The 15387-nt window shown below is 43.3% G+C and overlaps 1 protein-coding gene across 1 annotated transcript in view; it reads left to right on the top strand.

The window, feature by feature from the left end:
• Positions 1 to 15387, top strand: part of FRAS1 (Fraser extracellular matrix complex subunit 1) — a 132631-nt gene that overhangs the window by 12444 nt on the left and 104800 nt on the right. Inside the window, 7 exon segments of the mRNA XM_009288822.1 lie at positions 3585 to 3692; positions 6805 to 6897; positions 8808 to 8967; positions 9564 to 9697; positions 12411 to 12494; positions 13125 to 13226; positions 13330 to 13521. Coding sequence (XP_009287097.1) covers positions 3585 to 3692; positions 6805 to 6897; positions 8808 to 8967; positions 9564 to 9697; positions 12411 to 12494; positions 13125 to 13226; positions 13330 to 13521 — 873 coding nt within the window.

Below are 15387 nucleotides of genomic sequence, written 5' to 3'. Positions count from 1 at the left end.
ACCTTTCTGTAGAGAAGTCAGTAAACTTAATTGTCGTCAAACTTTTCAAATTTCAGTTTAGGTCTGTTGTTCCACAGCCGGGAATCTTAAGCTAAATGTTGAACTGTCAAAAGAGCTGAACACCAAGACCCGTGAACTGCATGGAAGACTCTCGTATCCGAAAAATCAGGCAGTAGTCTCCTGACTATTAACTAGATTCTGAAGTCTTAAAACCTCTGCAGAGATGTGCCGGTTTTGATCTGATACCTGGCAAATGGAAATCACTGATGCGTGCAGATGCTTCCAGGTGTCTACTGGGTGGATTTAGAAAAAGCTGATTTGAGCCCGCAGATAGGAGGCAGCTTGCTTAGACTGTAATAGAAAATAGGGGAGGGAGAAGGCCAAAGAGAGGGTTTTCTTATCAGAAACTTGAGCATTTAAGTCTCAGAATGTGAGTAAGGGTAGCTCTGTGCTGATCCCTTGCCATGTCCTTTGGCCAATATTCCACCATGGAAATACTTCTTTTTTTTAAATAAAGGGGAGAGGCCACAGGGTGAGGGTTTAGGAGAGCCAAGCGATGAGGCACTAAATCTGCTCTCTCCCTTTCCGCTCCCTGTACCCAGTGCTTACCCCGTGGCTGGCTTATGAGACAGCAGCCTCACCCTGCAGTGAGCTGCCAGTTTTAAAATGCAGACTGCTTTTCGGCGTTGACATCGTTCTCGCACAGATTTTCTCCTTTTTCACCCACTGTTTTGGGATTCTCCTTCCAGGTGGAAAAAAACAAGCAAAGGAATACATCAATAGATATATCAAATGGTTTCGTCAAACAGATTAAATGTCACTTTTTGCCAGTGGAAAAATGTTAGGAGTTCTGGGTATTATCATGGTTTTAGGAGTCTTAGGGTGGATCTGAGTATGATAAAGCTTTGTTAAAGAGAGCAGAATGAGTTAACTATGGCGTGTGCGTTAGCTAAAGCTTGACGCACACATAACTTAACCTGAATTTATTCTGTAACTGTACTGTAAATCTGCTGGCAGAGATGAAGTCAAGGTTTCTGCTCTACAGCTGCAGCCGTGTGTATGCAAGAGGAGAACCAGCTGTATTACCAGAGCGGAAAATACCATCTCTCTTTGTCTTGTTGATATCTTGCCCCAAGGGCTGTACACTTTCTGCCATCTCTTGCTGTTACTAAGGTTAGTGTTGCCACCATCATGACATTAACAGAGAATCTCCCTAAATTTCTGATCCTGCCAGAGTGCTCGTTGCCTGTGCGTGTACTTTGCCATGAGAGAAGAGCAGAGTTTGATATGAACGAAATGCTTTTGTAAAGCAGTGAAGAGACACAAGGATTTGTTAGCAGTATTTCTGGTTATCCCACTGTTTGCAGGTTTGCACTCTTGATCCGGCGTCACAGGGTAAGCCATTTTGTTTTGACAAAGAGCACAGTTTCAGAGGGGAGGCAGCCAGCCTTTTCTACTTGACGGTCGGCCCTGGATGCAGGACGGGTCAAAGAAGAGAGAACCTCTACCAGTGCCCTCTTTCAGTCACGTAGGCGTGGTGAAACCTTGTCAGACACCTATGAATCGCCTCTCCCCATGGCTTGCGCAGGCTGGCTTGTAGTACATCACATTAAGTTTTCAGAAGAGCGCAGCACCCAGCAGCTTCTGTGTAAGTGTCTGAGCAAGTGGCCAGATTTTTCAAGACTTTTTTGCTCTCATTAAGCAGTCAAATGGGCCTTTAAGGCACATTTGAGTGTTTTATCATTATGCTTAACAGTTTTAGTAGTTAGCCCTAAATGTGTTCTTAGTAGCAAACTGTTAATCATCCTTTCATATCTTCATTTGCCTAAGTCGTACTTTACACTGTGAGTAAATTGACTTACTGGAGTAAATCACTACATCATGTAAATGAGTAGCAAAATCTGGTCTTCTTTCAAATCAATTAAAAATGAGGCTTAATGGCTTGGATAGCAGCTGTCTGTACTACACAGGAAAATTTCCTGTATGCCGTAAATTTAGACTAGTATACGCACAGTGGTTGTCTGACAGAAAAGAGTTTTTCAGATGAGAAACTGATCTTCCTCTTTCCTTTTTCTTTTGGTGGATTTAACTGAAGGCTTTTAAAAACAGATAAATAAATACGAACGTAGCAATTGTATCCTTCAGATTACCTCAGTACGTAGTTACTGGTTGCTTTTCTAAGCTGCCAGAGAAAGGATACTTGGCATGGGTGAAGGGAGACTGCAGAGGAGCTGAGTGCAGGCAAGACATTTTCATAGGAAAGGGGGTGGCAGGCAGAGGGAGAAGTGTGGCAGGCAGACTCGGCTGCTTCTCCGGGATGCTGCTGATGCTGTTTGATGTCCAGATGGCTGGAGGTCGATGTTCCCTGAGTGCTGAGTGCAGGCAAGACATTTTCATAGGAAAGGGGGTGGCGGGAGAAGTGTGGCGGGCAGACTCGGCTGGTTTTCCGGGGTGCTGCTGGTTGTGTGGCAGGCAGACTCGGCCGCTTCTCTGGGATGCTGCTGATGCTGTTTGATGTCCGGATGGCTGGAAGTCGGTGTTTGGGAGTAAAGAGAAGGAAGGCTTTGTTTTCCAAGCATCCTACCGAAAGTAATGAGTCCCAAGTAGCTGCTCAGACCTTGGAGAAACTGGCGGGAGAGAAGGAGAAGTCTGGCAAGTGTCCAAGCAACTGGATGAGGGCCTGAGCTGCCTTATGAAAGCATGGGGGTGGCGTGGGATCATGACCTCAGTGCGGAGGGAATGGAAAGGGGTCAAGCAGGGGTGGTGAAAACCCTTGCGAATTAGCTGCAGGTGTTCCAGTTGGGTGCACTGATTGAGTGGTGGCGATGGCTATTTCCAGATTTGTTGGACTGTCTGCTTAGTCAGAGTCCCCTTCGTGACGTTTTGGAATAAATGTGACCAGGTAGAGCCTGTTCATACGTGGCCATGCATTCAGCATTTTTGACTAAATCAATTTAATTGCATCTTGGGCTCTTCACACCTTTCCTTCCATCTTACAGCCTAACGTAATGAGCGCAGTTTACGTCCTGGTTTTGACATGAGAACTTTTTATTTCTGTGATCCTGCAGACTGAAGATTTTGGATGTTATATTCAACAGCTCATTTGCATTCAAGCATGTCAGTATTTACCTGCATTCCCCATCAGCTCACGGGGTGCTGTATGGTGCCACAGCTCTCTGTCCAGGAGCGTGTAAGCCTCAAAGCTAGCTCAGCTGCCTCAGCACAAGCTGTGATCGTAGCAGCAGCTACAGTTTGGACAGTCTGAACTTGATTATAGAGAAGTTTCCCAGAGATGTTATAATCACCTTGAGGTTATTGGAGGTTATGTCCTATCGATTATCTTGCCATTGGAGTTGATTATTTGCCGCACATTGCCTTGTCTTTCAACTGCGTGTTTGAAGTTATTGAACGAATAGTACCAAAGTTATGCCTGATAAGTGTGTGGGAGGGAGGAGTGGTCTGTTGCAGACTTTATACTCTTCCAGTCTGTCTATGTTGAGCTATTTGAGCCATTTGCTGTTGCGTAAAATAGCACGCGCCTTGTGCTGTATAGGTCTAATTTAAAATTTTACGTTTATTTGCAGAATAACACAATTTGGAAGCCAGATTCTTGCCAAGACTGCCGTTGCCATAGCAATATTGTCACCTGTGAACCTACTGTCTGCAAACACCCTTGGTGTGACTTTCAGAAGGTAAGGGGCTGCAACAGTCCAAATGCCAGCTGACCCGTTCTGTGTGGTGGGAGAAATGTCAGGTCACTCTGGAGTTCCCAGCCTTCCCCTGCTTTAAACCCCTGGAATAGTTATATGTCAAAATGCTTGTTTGGGTCCGCCATGCCGTGTTACATGTAAAGGAATGGTGGGAGCAGTTGGGGTAATTGGTCCTACAGTCCCTGTGGAAGCAAAGCTCCTCTTGTACTAAGAGGGGCACAGAAAGAGGATGCAGCATGAGGTGTTTCCCTGGAGGAACTGGCAGAGGTGAGCTGCTTGCTTATGTTTGTACACCGTGGTGACAGCTGCCATATCAACCCTCTGGGCTCAGCTGTCTCCCTGCCGCTCCCTTTGAACCCGAGGGTCTGATTCACAGCAGGATTTGGGGGAAGCAAGAGGGAGGAGTGAAAATCCCGTTTCGCCTCCCAGGGCGTGTGTGACTGCCCAGGGTCAGGCACAGTCTCTGTGCCCTTTCACTTCTCATTGATGCAAGCCTATGCAAGAAACACACAGGCAAAACCCAGCGTGTGAGGCCTTTGTCTCCTTTGCCACAGTACAGCCAGAGGCTTGGTGTTGGACCAGCTTGCAGGCTGCCTGTGCTCCAAAGGCGGTCTGGTACCCAAAGGAAGCCCCTGAACTGGGTTTGGACCTCCCAGCATGAGCTCAGCTTCCAGTCACCCTTCATTTGAACGCGGAGCTGGGTCTCCCTCAAATGTGCAGATGGATGCTTTCCACTCTGATGAACAACAACAGAGCTGAGATTGTCTGTCTTTCAGTTTCTTCTGCCTTGTGATGGTTGTTGAGCTTTCATTGTCTCCTGTTTATCTTTCTGAGCCTTCATTAATGGTTACAGCTAATTGGCCATGGAATTGGTCTTGCATTAGCATCTGGATTACTGGGGTAGTACGCATGAATGACAACGAAAATTAGTGTTTTAAAGAGGCACTGCCAATAAAATTATATGGCTTTATGAAGCAGATTAAAATGTTTTCCAATACGACAGCATTAATGAGGTAATAATTTTGATTCGTACCGGGTTTCCCCATTATTATCACTGTGTATTGATTAAAGCAAGACTGAAATATCAGGAATTTTTGTGCGAAGAGGAGAGAAATAAAAAAAGAGTGCCGTCATGGCACACCTAACAATGAGTGGGCTAGATGTTGTTGTTCATTTTAAAAAATGGGATAAATGAAAAGGTGGCAACTTTAAAGCTCGTAAAGGGAAATAGATTTATAGTGTGAAATGAATCTGTGTGACTCCTTGACATGGGTAGTCTTCAAGACAGAGAGTTTAAGTGTTCCATAAAGGTCTGGCCATTTAAATGTTGAAAAGGATCATCAAGGAAGGAATCCAATCATCCTTCAAGCATAAACAAACCACTGATGAACGAGGTCAGAAATCGCCATCCTTCTCCATGGTTTATTTCTTATCTGCGTATTATGAGATTTATGCTAATATTGCTGATCTTGTTTACAGCAACAAGGCATAAACAAAACCAGGCAGCCTTTGCAAAAAGCGTACCCATTGGTGTTCTAAACATTTGTATGTAAAACCTGCTGCTGTGCATACCAAATGCTTTGAGTAGGTGGAAAATCAGCAAACATTATTTCTGTTGTGCGAACCAAAACAAACCAACAGCCAAGAACAGTTTCTCCAACAGCAGGATCACAGTTGAATAGGGTTTAATGGTTTAAGCTAAATGAAATATTTAATTTTGTCTCCCACCTCCTAAAAAACACAGCATTGAAGGAAACCTTGAAGTGAGAAACTTTTTTCAGTTTGAAAAGTCAAAATGTTTCTTTTAGAAAACAGAGAAAGAAAACTTGTGACATTTCAAATTATTCTGGTCGCTTTTACCATATAAATAAAGAGGTGAAAGGTAAGACAATTTTTTGGCATCGCAGTGTCTTCATTTTTTATTATAACAAAACAAACAATGACTCCCTTCTGAGCAGGAATCCCTTAGACGTTGGCCGTACCCTTTCAGAGTGGAAAGGATGGAGTATGTCTCCTGAGAAACACCTTTGCAATATTTTGAAGAAGGTGACCTCATGGACAAGTTTTTTCTACATTTCACTTCCCGAACCTGACATATTCTTCTCTGGTTTTGGTTTTCTGTTTTCTCCCTCTCCAGCTATGGGAGGAAAATACTGAGATCTGTGGTACCTGAGGTGGTGGCCAGGGGCCTTCATGTGCAGTTGCCATCAGTGACAGACACCCTTGCACAATAAGATCCTCCAGCAGCCAGTGCTGTCCTGTCTGTGGGGCACTGTGCCAGGCCTGGGGTGTTTAACACGCAGCTGGGAGGAACATGAAAGCATTGCTTTGGAGAGTCCGTGGAGACTTTTTCAATGACGGGAGTCCATGATCCTTCCCAGTGTTGGCTGATGTCTTTACTGATGCGTTTTGCCCTCCGTCTGATGAGTTGCTTCCATCAGCATCATCTTTTTCCCTGCTGCTGAGCAGGACGTAGCAAGTGGTCAGCTTGCTAAGCTCCTGGAACATGCGAAGCAAAGTGGTAGTAGCATCACCTGACTATGCTGTGGTTGGAAGTGGTCAGTAGTTTTCAGTTAATTTTAAAGTAGCGTTACTAAAAAAAAGGTGGTGATTATTAAGTCGAAGAAGTACAGTTAGTGGATGCACATTCATTCTGCCTGCCAGCTGCGCTTCTGGTGTGGTGAAACGTTAGACTGAGATCCATCCTGTACATGTAGAAAACTATCTATTGAAAAAATTACATCTATACCACGTTCCTCAGAGGTCCTTCAGTGAGTAATCTTGGTTTTTTCCTTGAGTAAGTGCTTTCTATTCTTTGTTCTGGTTTGAAAACCAGTTCAGCTGGGGACTTCCTAATTGTACTGTTAGGGACGTAAATTCTGCTACTGTTGTTTTGATGGTAAAATGTCAAATACAGCAAACTGATCTGCCACCTCTCAACAAAGGGATCTGCTGTAGCAGCATTATGTATTTCATTTAATATGTTTCCTCTCTAAACTGGGAGCACTGACTCCAGCAAGGCCCCATGTCTTTACCTTCATGTTAAAGTCTCTGTTTCATGTGAACTGCTTATTGGATTCTCGTGTCTTTTTAGGGAGAAGTGCTCCAAATAGCCCCCAACAAGTGCTGCCCTGAGTGTGTGTCCCGAGCTGAAGGATTTTGCCAGCATGAAGGACAGATCCACAGCGTGAGTCCTCTGTCGTGTTCCTCGGCAGTGGCAATCCTTTCCAATTTTTAGCTCTCTGTTTGGTTCACGTCAGTGAAGGATGCTTAGCTGACGTGCAGGAGAAGGATAGTTCATCGGGCTTACGTTCTGTCACTATCAGATAATGTAATATAATGGGAGTTTGGTCGGCGGGTTTTGCAGTCGCTGAGCAATAGTGTGTCCTGCTTAGCTTAAGGGGAGAAAGTTTCCCACTCATTCATTCACTTTGCTGTTTCTGTGGATGATTGAGGCAATATAGTAATGTTAGGAGGGGAGCAAAGCACATTGAACTTGACATATTAGCTACCCTGAAAGAAGGCTTTTCTCTCGGCAGCCATCTATGCTGGTAGAGATTGATTGCTGTTGTGTGACCTGGGTTATGTATTTTGTAATCCTGAATTATTCAAGAAGCAGGTTCCAGGATGTGGTTTCACCTAGAGGGACTGAAAGGCCAAAACAATAAGAATACGTGTCTACAGATAAGAAAAAAAATAAAGATTCGTGGATAGTAGTTAATGAATCATGTCGAATAGGCAAACGTAGAAAAATGGCTTAACGGTGAAACCACGTCCTACGTCTGGTCTCTTACAGACTTTTTTGTTTGACAGGAGACAAGTCAGGTCCAAATCTTAAGAAGTATGCTAAAATGCACAGATACATTTGAATATCTGGACCTTACACTCTACACCTGAGATGGATGTTGTAACTCTGTTTCAGCGTGAGGCATGACCAGCATGAATCTGTTATGAACTAGACAAAGACTGGAATGGGAGAGATAGCACATCCATCCTCTTCTCATATTTCTTTGTGCCTGTGATTTGGGTCATGCTATATTATATCATATTACATTATATTTCTTCTTGTTGTTGCTGTTGCTGCATTTTGCTGTGTTTTATTCTTGCTGCAGCTTTTGTCTTTTGGCTCTCTTTGGCAAGTCAGGTGAATAAGTAGGCATCCCCACAGGAATTATAGGCATATTTGTACCCATAGTCATATGTCACACCCCAATTCCACTGTGAGGTGGTCATTAAACGATTTTTTTGTCAGTGCAAAGTCTCATCCTGATGGCTGGCACAGATTTCCTGCTGGAAGAAGTTTTCTCTTTTGTCAGTGAGCCACTCATAATGCTTTATGACTTGACCTTCATTCTACAAGTATCTAGCTAGCAACACTGGCCCTAGCGGTAGCTCCATCGAAGAAAATCGGTACCCTGTGTCTGGCAAGAGCTTTTTTACTCCCTGCCTAACAATATTGCATGTTTTGTAAAAATTAACACTGTCTGTTTGTTGGAGTGTGTTGCAGTACACCAACATGTTTCTTCTTGGGGCCAGTTTTTCCTCACCATGCCTCAGGGTAGAGATACTTGTTTCTGCATTAATGAATAAGCAAATCTAATGAGATTTTAGTCATAGTGAAGTGCGTTAAGTATGTGGGGCAGGCAGTGTTCACCTGACCACACTGTCGTCAGGTGTGTGTTGGGGCCTATGTTGAATATTCCGCTAAAGAAGACATGTCTCTAAATTTAAATTTTGCCCTACAGAAACTGTAGTGGAGAGGGGGTGTGAAATTTTGCCCTACAGAAACTGTAGTGGAGTGTATCCAATAGCCTGTGTCTTTTGCAGTGGGTTGTTGCTGGATGCCACTCTGCAACAGGGAGGAGAGTTAGGCTGGTCCCCAGGTGTGCTACTTTACCGGTATTAATTTACTTTTTGCCCCAATAGTGCAGCCAGGAGTAGGGGCTACAATGTGCAAAGATTGACTGGGCCTGCAAAAGAGTAAAGTTAATACTAGCGTAGTGGGGCTTAAAAGGCAGAAGATATATTTGCAGGTCTCATTGGCAGCTGGATTCATGCATGTGTTTTCTGTGCCTTTGGTTGTGTTGTACACTGCAGCACGGCACGCAGTGGGCCAGCTCTGGATGTGTCCAGTGCTCCTGTGCCCATGGGAAGGTGAACTGCACCCCCACGGCCTGCCCAGCCCTCACTTGTGGACGAGGAGAGCTGCAATACACTGCTCAGGGATCCTGCTGTCCCAAATGTGTGGGCCGTGGCGGTGAGTATTGCATGTGAATGGGGCACTGTCTGGCTTCATTGATCCGAGCAGTAGGTCGGACTGGAAATCTCCTTTTAGTCCCAAATCTGGAAAGCTTTTCTTTTCTTGTTCAGTTCTGCTGGGAAGACACTGGCGTCAAGTGTGTCTCTTAATTCTCTTGCTGTCCTGCTACCATATTTACATTTTTAACGGCTTCATCCACAGGCCAATAGGAAGTGCTAAGCTTTAAGCAGTGAGCAGATGTGCCTAATATATCCTTATTTTGGAGATTAAAATCTGGAAAAAAAGATGCAGATATTTCCTGTGTACTGAGGGTACCTTTGGCACTTGCAGACTCGGACTGCAAGTTCCAAAAATGCCTGAGCGATTGGATACCTTTTCTCATAGAAGTCCAGTGGGAGAAGTGCATCCAGAGCTCTTAATTCACAAGTTTAAAGCCCTTGAAAACTGGTGGAATTGTTACTGTCATTACCTGCTTTGACAAACCAGAATTTTGAATTCTGAGATGCACAAAATCTGTGTTTTAATTACGGGTGACGGAAAGGGATTAAAGGGCGTTGGAAAAGAAAATTACCCATTGTTTTCATATCTCTTAGAGCCTTGCTCCTTTGATGGACGCTTGTTCCGGGATGGTGAGGACTGGCGCCTTGGTCGGTGCTCCAAATGCATCTGCGGGGACGGCACGACGCAGTGCTTCACAGCTTCCTGCCAGCCTCTGCTGTGCGGCCAGGTCGGGACCCATCGGCCTTCTGGGGACATGACTGTTGTCTTTCCCTTGGCAAGGTCCATTTCTCATGCAGATGTACAAATTAGCAGGCAAATCTTCTGTGTGACAAGTGGGCGATTTGGAAAAGGGAGTTTTGATGTGTGGAAATGATGTGGAGTGCCGGTTAAATCTGTCAGTATACATGTGCTGTCTGTCTCTTCCCTAATATCTTGTTTCCCCACCATTTTACTCTTACCAAGCACAAATACTGTCTAAAGCAACTGCTTTTTGTTTTATACTAAAAAAAATTATGTAGGGTTGATCAGGAAATTTTTTTATTTCTGTGAGGGAAGGAATGAAAAGACAAGATTTTTAATGGGGGTTTATCTTCACAAATTTCAGTGTTGGGTTTGCAGCTGAAAAATTTGGTTTGCAGGTCTTGTTTACTTTGTTTTTTTACAAGAACTCTAGAAATACAGTTGAAAGTAGTCAAATGCGGATGAAATTCCCCTTTTGACTTAAAGAGTTTAGAAATACAAGACAACTTCAGCTGAAAGAAGAGTCTCAGAGCACTATTCCTTACGTGTGCTTGTGTTTAGAAATCAACAAAACCAGTAAGATAAGTTAGGCAAGCTCAAGTTGTGACTCACGGTTTTAGTCCAATTGAGAGAGCTGGGACATTTCTGTCTCCAAGGTCTTTGCTGTGGACAAATGATGAGTTCTCAGCACTTGTGCAGTGATCAACCAAACCAAAACACTACAGGATTATATACAGTGTTAACACAGGGGTTAGTAAAGGCAGCAAACTATACACACTACTCCACACTCTGTACAAGTGACTCAATTTTTTGAATTCTCTTCATTGTATTGGAAGTACCTACGGGTGTGACTATGCTCTTTGGATTTCTTTTCATTGGGCCCATTGTACCGGTTTTCTTGGGCACCTTGGTGTACTCCTTTACAACAGCATGCCATGCTAAGGAAATGCAGGAACTGGCTCCCTGGAAATCCCTCTTTCTGACTTTATGTTTTAGGAGCTGCTGTTTCCCAAGTATTTTTTAATCTATTACCACGCTCCAACGATGAATCCACAAGCTCACTTGAAATGTGTGCTCTGGCTGAGCACGCTTCCCTGTAGCACTGAAAAAACCAAAAGCAGTAGTCATAAACTTTTTCTCCTGTTGATGCTTACCCAGCTTTCTATTATTGGACCACGTTTGTACAATTAACACTTTTTTTTTTTTGATAGAAGGAAAGCCCACCTGTTTCTGTGCGTGCTAAATCTGTTTTGGTTTGTCCTGAGATACTCAGTGTTTGTTGTTGACTAAGGACTGTGCATTAAAACAAATTTATGCCTGCTTTAGATTCCTCCTTTCCCACTCAAATGAACTGATGTTACCTGCTGACTGATTGCACTAGTGTTTAATCAGCTAATCATTAGGATTCAGTTTGTGGAAACAGAAATGACTGTGTTGTTGCTGTGATGTATCTGAGAATAATTGGCTGAGAGCATCCAAGTTAATGCAGCAGGAAGCCAATTCTGATGGTGTTCCAGGTATTTCCTACCAAGGTGCCCGATGGAAGGGACCTTGGCAAGGTGTGCAAGGATCCTGTTCTGCTCTCAATCATACCTAACGTTTTCTCTCATGTGCCTTTATCTCTGTCACTTTCTTCATTCTCCACTCCCTGTCAAAAGCAAATACATAAATTCTCCCAGTATCAAACTCTCATCCTCCATCTTTCAGATAACTGTGCCCTTCCCTGGCTGCTGAGGGAGAGGAACTTCAAAAATGCTTGTTGCATGCAGGAGTGCACCTGAATGTCCCACCACATATCCCACCAAAATCCATGACAGAGTTCTTTTAACTCTGCTAGGAAATCTATTGTTGATAACTTTGATACGAAGTCGTCCACTCTTTCTTGGAAAGCTAGCGATTTGACTAACAAAGCAGATGAGGTAATAGTGCTTGGCATTGCTACACTACTTTCAGTCCACAAGTCAGTCTCCCGGTCATCCTGATGTGGCTGGAGGCAGGTGCTGGTGAACAATACTATTCCAAATCGTTGGATGTATGTGAAATTGTATCAGGGGAATTACAGACACGTTCTGGATGGATGGAGTTGAGGCATGCAGGAACTGTTATATTGATGTGAAGTGCCAACCTATTCCAATGTGATTTAAATCAGTCATGAAAATTTTAAATTAAGATAATCCAGTTTTAAGCATAATTTAACACCTGTACAGACAGTTATGCTGTATGGATTTAACTAAAACAGTGCAAATGCCTGAGAGGTGGCGAATATAAATCACACATTCAAAGCCTCAAAATGTGGCAGTACCAGGAAAAAAATCTCTTCTCCATCTCATGCTTTAGTGTGCTTCTCTACATAGCTTTATATATACTTTTTTTTCTCTGTATATCTGTATACCTGAATATATGTACTTTATCTCATGTGTGTGTGTCTTTATCGGCATCTATATACCTATCTATGTATTTGGACCTCAATTGCCATCCAAAGAAGCCCAGAAAATGAGATGAAGGAAATATCTTTCTCGCTTTCTACACTGATCTCATGCTGTGAAGACTGCCCCCAGATATTGGAGCCTAAATGAAGCCTTGAGTGACTGTGGGTTATCACACAGATGCTAAATGCCTGGAATTCCAGGCGGTGATGCTGAGCCCTATGTTAACTGTTCATGCTCTTATTTTACTTATCTCTCCTGCTTTCTGTTTAGGATGAAGTTATGGTTATGTCTCCTGGAAAATGCTGCCCAGAATGCATTCCAAAGCCCTGCTCGGTGTCAGGAAGAGTGTACCAGGTAAGCGTTGATGAGCCATGCCAAAAGGCAGTTGTTCACAAGTTCTGGCACATCTTTCTTTCCCTTCTCCATGACATCTGACTTTCTGCCAGCACTGATAGCTTTGTACAACGGTTGCTTTTTTTCTTCCTGGAAAGCCAAAAGAGTTGAAAGAAATTAGGACTAGATAAGAATTTGCTGGCAAGCAGAAAGGAAGTTTGCAAGGTGAAGCAGATTAGGCACTTTCTTTCCACACTTTTTTGAAGGAGGAAAGCAGAAAGCACTGGTGAAGGTCAAAGTATTTATAGCTTTCATTGTATCATCTGGAATTAATTTAATGCATTATTTAACGAATATATGTATGTGGGATTTTCTGTTAATGATTATGTTTTGCTAATAATAGTAGTTAAGGCCTCACCAATGTCACTGGCTTGCAATTAATGAGAAATACACACCGCAGTGTCATCTAGACCTCGTACGTCTTCTTCCTGTTTGCTCATCATGTAGAGATAAGCATTTTTTAAGAAAAGTTTATCGGATACAGACATACAGAAGGAGCCATCATATTCCATAAGCAGCACAGATTTCTGGAAAGAATTTGGCTATTTACGAAGAGTGTTTAACAATTGTGAACGTGTTCTTTTTGAACAGCATGGCGAACAGTGGAAAAAAAATACCTGCACTGCATGTGCGTGTCACAGAGGAGAAGTCAGGTGTCTGAGAGAGACCTGTGACTCTGTTACCTGTGAGAAGGTAGTTAAAAATCATTCACTTCTGATACCCTGGCTGCACGTATCACTGTGCCCGTGCCAACGGGTTCAGGCAGTCCTGCTCAATGGTTGCTGATGTTTTGCAGGGGGAGAACAAAGTGCAGCGTCCTGGGAAGTGCTGTGAGGAGTGTGTGTCTTCCAAGGGAAACTGCTTGTATGATGGCACTATCAGGTACCACAGTGAGATGTGGAATAGTACTGGCTGTGACTTCTGCGTGTGTGATGAAGGGCAAGTCACTTGCCAGGAAGCAGAGTGTGCCAGAGTGGAGTGTGCCAAGGTAAGAAAGGTTTCTTTCTTTCAAGATGTATCTCTCAAGTCTTGTGATTTTTTTTCCCCCCTTTTTTTTTCTCGACTGACATCTTGAGACACTCAAAGAACCTGCCTTTCGGGGCTTGTTTTGTGCAATTACCTTGAAAACACTTCACAGGAAAGGAGAGTAAACTTCGGATTTTCCATGCGAGGTTGGCTGCTCAGTGGGCTTGCATTGTGAAGCAAGCCAGTGTGAATCAGTGACTAATTTAACTTGGATTCCCTCCCACACTGTTGTCTGCCTGCTATAATGGAGGGTCAGACACCCAGAGGTTTCAGTGACCACCGGCTTGACCAGGAGCTGAATGTGGGGAGAGATGTACAGGTCAGAGATAGTTAAAAGCTTTATCTTCGTTCTGTATGCTACAGTGGACTTCAGTAGGGTAGTTGGATATGGAAGTCGGTGTTCCACTTTTCTCCGTTTTTTCCATGCCATTCTTGGCATGGACGTGTAGCTGGTAGGGTATTTTATTCCCGGTGCTGTTTACTCCAAAACTCAACACGCCCCCAGGTTATGTTATATTTGCTCTATAGTGGATGTGCAAAATGCATTAGATATGGTTGAATGCTTCACACACAGCACACACACCCACACCCACACAGAGATATGTTTTGAATTGCATTTTTGCAGTGGTATAAAACTTCTGTGTTGTTTGTCACTGCATCTGTTTTAATTGGTGGGCTAATACCTGCTTTATACCTACTACTGCACAGTGTCAATGAAGGGAAGGGAAGGAATTGTAGCCTTCTGAGTTTTCTCTCTCAGTGGCAATGCTTTTCTGGCGACTCTGCCTGTGTGCTAAATCTCGAGTAGCAGCACCCTTGTGTTGTGTCTGCAGTCCAGCCAAAATCCGGACATAATGGATTCACTGGATTAGATTGTTTTAATGAGTGTTCAAAAAAGCGAGAATCCACACATGGAGTCCCAAATGACGATCATCAGAGAGGATGAATCTGGGAATAAAAGTGTATGCTTGTTCATCTGAGTTTGTGCCCTTTAAATAGCAAAAATGCATTGAATGTGGGACCCAAATTCTTGTCGCTGGTGTAGTATTGCTGATGATCATCCGACCTTAAACTGCATAGAGAGATTTTGCTGGGTGGAAGGTTGTGACTGTCATAAAATCTTGTGCATTTGCATCTGTTTCAGTCAGCTTCCTGTGTGCTTATGGCTGTAAATTGGATCATTTACACTAATGATGATGGCGTGCTGTCATGGCTCAGTAGGGAGAATTATTTAATATTCATGCTCATATCTTGCGTACTGACAAAGAATCCATTATTCAGAAAAGCCAAGGATATTTTACAGAACAATAGCTGGAGATGTTAACATGTAAGGTTTAAAACGGGGGGGGGGAGAGGTTCAAAAGTGTGCAGCTTTATCACTCTCACAGCAATTTTTCAAACTCAGGCTCTCAAAGGTAACCACCCATCTAAAAGCCTGGACATCTAAAAAAGTGGTATTATTTGTCAGAGTATGAACCGCTGCAATTTTGAATTGAACGAAACATGGTTGCTAGGAGGTCAGGAGGAGGAAGGCAGTGTCCTTTGTTGTAGACAATATGGTCCCACTTGAAAAAAGATATTTGCCCAAGGATTTATTATTCTGCGTGGCTTCCCTTAAGATAAACTAGCTTCCTCAAGTCATGTTCAGTCATAGTTTATCTTAATAGTACAAGAAAATACTTACTGAAAAAGCAAATGAAATATTTTTTTTCCTTTGTTTTTTTCTTTTTGAGTTGCAGGTCTGTTTTTTAGGCACCTGCATCAATAAATCAGAGCTGATTTGAAGCTAGGAGCATTTGGATTCATCTCTTCATTAAAGCAGTATTAA

Source organism: Aptenodytes forsteri, unplaced genomic scaffold (genome assembly GCF_000699145.1).
Source record: "Aptenodytes forsteri isolate BGI_AS27 unplaced genomic scaffold, ASM69914v1 Scaffold221, whole genome shotgun sequence".
Lineage (NCBI taxonomy): Eukaryota > Metazoa > Chordata > Aves > Sphenisciformes > Spheniscidae > Aptenodytes > Aptenodytes forsteri.
This window is presented reverse-complemented; position numbering and strand designations above follow the sequence as displayed.